Here is a 5,457-nt window from a genome sequence, read left to right on the forward strand (position 1 = left end):
TCAAACCCAGGGCCTCATGTATGCAAGGCAAGCGCTCTACCACTGAGCTACCTTCCCAGCCCCTCTTCTTTCTTTTTTTAAAGGTCTGAACTGGAACTCAAACTCAGTAACTGATACTTTCATTCATTAGCTGGTGCTCTACCAACTGAGCCACACTTCCAACCTTTGCTTGGGAGGTTTCTAATAGGGATGAACCTTGCCTGATTAAGAGGAAAATGCGATCCTTTGCTTTATGCTGTGTTAAATATTTTTTTGTAGATCGTCCATGCTGAAAGACCACTCACAGACAACCATAGGTCACTGGCTTCTTATGGCTTGAAGGATGGAGATGTTGTGATTTTGCGCCAAAAGGAGAATGCAGACCCTCGGCCTCCAGTACAGTTCTCAAGTAAGATAATCCCTGTGGTTAGCCTCCCCTAACTTGAGCACTTCTAGTGTTTCTGCATTGTGGATTTGCTTTGGGTTCCACTTTCTAGGGTATAGTTTCCAACTTCACTTAGTGGGTAACCTTGGAAAAGTTGTTTGACTTTTCAGATTGGTTTCCTCTTCTGTAAAGGTAGCTGTCATAATAACGAATCCTAGCCCTGAGAGCTGAGGTGAGACCAGTGCATGTGAAATCTTTGGTACAGAGAGCCTGTGGTAAACATTAGCTTCTGTCATTACCAGTGATAATTAACACAGTAATCTTTGTCCTAGAGAAGCACTTTGAGAGACTGTGTGAGCCTGTGATTACTGATTGACTTGCTATTCTTGTCTGGTGGTTAGGACTTGGACTTACATTTTTTCACTTAGTCCCTCTTTTTTTTCTCGGTTGTGGGGCATCACTTGATAACTCTTTACTATTACTATTATAAGAAATGAGGCCAGGTGCTGGTAGCTCATGCCTCTAATTCTAGCAACTTAGGAGGTTGAGATCTGAGGATGATGATTCAAAGCCAGCTGGGGCAGGAAAGTCCATGAGACTCTAATCTCCAATAAACCACCAGAAAACTGGTAGTGGCACTGTGGCTCAAGTGGTAGAGTGCTCACCTTGAGCTAAAGAGCTGAGGGACAACGCCCAGGCCCAGAGTTCAAGACCCACAACCAAAAAAAAGAGAAATGAAGCTCAGACTTCACTGATGTTAGCAGAATGACATAGCTAGTAAATAAAGCACAGAAACTCACCTGATTGCTGGTGGCTCATGCTTGTAGTTCCAGCTAATCAGGAGGCTGAGATCTGTGGATCATAGTTCAAAGGCAGCCCAGGAAAAGAATCCATGAGACTCTTACCTCCAATTAACCATTCAAAAACCAGAAGTGAGTTATGGCTTAAAATGGTAGAGAACTAGCTTTGAGCTAATATGCTCAGGAACAACGTCCAGGCCCCACAACTTATCACCATCACCACTCCCCCCCCCCCCCCCCCCAGCTATACCCTGCAAAAAAAAGCACAGGAACTCAAAACTTGGTGCTCTTTCCCTTCACACTAAAACAATCTTGGATGCTCCATTCATAAAAGTTTGGAGTTTGTATTTGGTTATGAGAAGTTCCTTTGGGGGTTGGGAAGATGGCTCAGTGGCTCATGCATGCATGAATCCCTGGGTTCGAATTCTCAGCACCACATAAGCAGCAAAAGCCAGAAGTAGTGCTGTGGCTCAAGTGGTAGAGCACTAGCCTTGAGCTTCATGAAAAGCCGGGCCCAGGCCCAGAGTTCAGGCCCCACAATCAACAACAATAAAAAAAAGAAGTTCATTTGTCCCAGAAATACACAGAATTGTGGGCATATAAGGGCATTTGATGATAGGATCCATAGTTTTCCTTAAGACACGCAAAGGGGTTCATGATCCATGAAAAGGACACGTATGTTGTCCTCCTATGTAGTCCAGGCTGGCCTCGAACTCACAATCCTACCCCAGTATCCTGACATCATAGGTCTTGATGTAGAACTACCTGATGAATGTGCTAGTGTTCTACTTCCTGCCATAACTGGTAGTTCTTCAAACAATGCTTGGCCACTGGGTGACCTGGTTTGAAAGTTACAGTAGATGATAGGTGTTGTGGGTAATGGACTCCAGCTTGAAGCACAGGGCTTCCATTCAGTCTGACACTGGAGCCACAGAGAGCAGCAAGCTCTGGGTCCTTCTCATCTTGATTGCATTAGTCCCTCGCAGGCTACAGCTAAACTTTAGAAAGACAGTGGTTCAAATAACTCCAGTCAATAAAAACCAAATTTTCGCTTTGGCTAATCTGGTGATGTTGTTGGTACTAGCAAGTTGCTGTTTCCATATGGACAGGACGGCAAGTAGGTTTGAGGAAATAGCAAGATCTGGTTTAGAGTACACAAGTGTTTCAAAGTTATTCTGAAGAGAATGGACTCTCAAGGTAATGTATAGTGGGTAGGAATCAAATTTCTGACAGAAGGCATGCTTCATAGATGTTTAAACTAGCATAGATAAGCCACTTGTTCATTTTCTTGTTGGATGCATATTCTCCAGCTCCTAGCTGAGTATTTCTTTTCCCGGTCTTGGCTTGAACTCAGCCTGGGCACTGTCCCTGAGCTTCTTTTGCTAAAGGCTAGCACTCCACCACTTGAGCCACAGTGCCACTTCTGGCTTTTTCTGAGTAGTTTATTGGCAATAAGAATCTTACTGACTTTCCTGCCTGGCCTGGCTTCAAACCCTGATTCTCAAATCTCAACCTCTAGAGTGTAGGATTACATGTGTGAACCACCTGTGCCCTGCTCAGCTGAGTTTGTTTGTTTTGTTGGTTGTGGGGCTTGAACTCTGGACCTGGGTGCTGTCCCTGAGCTCTTCAGCTCAAGGCAAGCCCTCTACCACTTGAGCCACAGCATCACTTCTGGTTTTCTGGTGGTTTATTGGAGATAAGAGTCTCATGGACATCACTTCTCAGCCTTTTGGCTAAGATCAAGTGAAGAGTCTCATGGACTTTCCTGCCCAGACTGGCTTTGAACCTCGAACCTCAGATCTCAGCCTCCTGAATAGGATTATCCAGGCATGAGCCACCAGCACCCAGCTCAGCTGAGGTTTTGAACATGGTAACTAGTTGAACCCTCAAATGTGAAGTTGAAACCTTACCCCTGAGTTTAAACATTCCTTTTGATAGTCCCAAACTTGAGATAGGTTGTTTGAGGATACATGTATTTTTGGGGTAGAAAAACAATAGATTGACCCAGGCCAATACCCTCATTTTGGCTCTACTTGTCTTTCACTTCTTAGGGTAAGTGCTCCACCAGTTGAACTGTTTTCTCAGTCTTTTGTGTTTTTTGTTTTGTTTTTATGATAGCATGAGGCTTGAATTTAATGCTTCTTGCTCTCATTTGGGTTTTTCTGTCATGTCTGGAGTTTTACCACTTGATGCATGCATGCTGCCAGTTCTAGTTTTTTGCTTATTAATTAGAGATAGACTCTCTAGTTTGTCTACCTGGACTGGCTTTGAACTATAATCATCAGATCTCTACCTTCTTAGTAGCTAGTATTACTGTAGTATTACTGATATGAGCTATTGATTGCTTTATTTTTTGGGGGGGTGAGGTGGGGGGAGCTGTTGTTTTGTTTTTGCTGGTTCTGGGTCTCAAACTTAAGAGGCTAGAGGCTGTTGCTGAGTTTTTTTGCTCAAGGCAGGCACTCTACTACTTGAGCCACTGCTCCATTTTCTGTCCCCCTTTTCCTATCAACTCATTCTCAAGGCTACAGTTTTTGGTCTGGGAACATGGCTTAGTGGTAGGGTGCTTGCCTAGCATGCATGAAGCTCTGGGTTTAATTTCTCAGTACCACATAAACAGAAAAAGCCAGAAGTGGCGCTGTGGCTCAAGTGGTAGAACACTAGCCTTGAGCACAGAGAGGCTCAAGGACAGTGCCTAGGCCCTGAGTTCAAGCTCCAGGACTGGCAAAAAAAAAAGAAGACTACAGTTTTTATAGTCAAAAGTATGATCAAGTGGAAAGACATGCTACTATTGCACACTGTGTATGAACTTGTTTTTTACTCATTTGAGTGTATTGTATATATCTTCCCCACAGACTTACCCCGGATAGACTTTAGTAGCATAGCAGTGCCTGGCACATCAGGTCCCCGGCAGCGCCAGTCGCTAGGAGCACAGCAGGCCCACCCATCTCCTAGAGAAATGGCATCATCTCCTCAGGGCTTGGACAACCCAGCTCTGCTCCGAGACATGCTGCTGGCCAACCCGCATGAGCTGTCCTTGCTGAAGGAGCGTAACCCACCTCTGGCTGAAGCCCTGCTCAGTGGAGACCTAGGTAAGCTTGCCTGCTCATGTCAAAGACTGGATTATTTGTCACTAAGCCACATTCCCAGCCCTTAAGCCATTCTTTTGTTAAATAGAACATTTGGTTTTGTTTTTTTGTTTTTTTGGGTCCGGTCATGGGGCCTGAACTCTGGGCCTGGGCGCTGTCCCTCAGCTCTTCAGCTCAAGGCTAGGGCTCTACCACTTGAGCCACAGCGCCACTTCTGGCTTTTTTCGTATGTGGTGCTGAGGAATCGAACCCAGGGCCTCATGCATGCAAGGCAAGCGCTCTACCACTGAGCCACCTTCCCAGCCCATTGGTTTTGTTTTTAAGACGGTATCTCCATGTAGCCCAAGGTAGCCTCATATGCCAACCTTTTCTCTGTGTACAATCATATGCGTGTGCGCATGAGTGCTGATACTGGGACTTAAATTCAAAACCTCATGTGCTTCTTGGCTGGCATTCTACCACTTGAGTCATGACTCTGCTTCCATCTTTCTGCTTTTTTTGTGTGTATGTCCTGGGGCTTGAACCCGCGGCCTGGGTGCTATCCCTGAGCTTTTTTACTCAAGGCTAGTACTCTACCACTTTGAGCCACAGCGCCACTTCCAGTTTTCTGGAAATTAATTGGAGATAAGACTCCCACACACTTTCCTGCCTAGGCTGGCTTCAAACCATGATCCTCAGATCTCAACCTCCTGAGTACTTAGGATTACAGGTATGAGCCACTGCCACCCCGCTTTTTTTGGGGGGTGTCAGTTGTGGGGCTAAAACTCTGGACCTGAGTGCTGTCGCTCAGCTCTTTCTTCAACTCAAGGGGAGCGCTCTACCACTTGAGCCACAGTGCCATTTCTGGTTTTCTGGTGGTTAGAGAGTCTCACAAACATTCCTGCCTGGGCTGGCTTTGTACCTTGATCCTCAGATCTCAGCTTCCTAAGTAATTAGGATTACAGGCGTGAGCCACCAGTGCCTGGCTAGTACTGTATCTTTATACTGAAACTGAATGAAGAAATTATTTGGCCTCCAAATAGAAAGTAAATATTCATTGCATAAAAAGGGTCTTTTTTAGGCATCCTTTCTACATCTTTCACAGGTGTTTTTTATATTTTATTTTTCCTTTTTTTTTTTTTAAATTCTTTGTCATGGGCTGGGAAGGTGGCTCAGTGGTAGAGCGCTTGCCTTGCATGCATGAGGCCCTGGGTTCGATTCCTCAGCA

The 5,457-nt window shown here is 45.2% G+C and overlaps 1 protein-coding gene across 1 annotated transcript in view; it reads left to right on the forward strand.

Moving 5' to 3' along the window:
- The first annotated feature begins 262 nt into the window (after window positions 1-262).
- Window positions 263-5,457, forward strand: part of Ddi2 (DNA-damage inducible 1 homolog 2 (S. cerevisiae)) — a 20,501-nt gene continuing 15,306 nt past the window's right edge. Inside the window, exons 1-2 of the mRNA XM_013022329.1 lie at window positions 263-388; window positions 4,017-4,253. Of these exons, the coding sequence (XP_012877783.1) occupies window positions 4,121-4,253 (133 nt within the window). The 5' untranslated portion in view covers window positions 263-388; window positions 4,017-4,120. The remainder of the gene's footprint in view (window positions 389-4,016; window positions 4,254-5,457) is intronic.

Source organism: Dipodomys ordii, unplaced genomic scaffold (assembly GCF_000151885.1).
Source record: "Dipodomys ordii isolate 6190 unplaced genomic scaffold, Dord_2.0 Scaffold61, whole genome shotgun sequence".
Lineage (NCBI taxonomy): Eukaryota > Metazoa > Chordata > Mammalia > Rodentia > Heteromyidae > Dipodomys > Dipodomys ordii.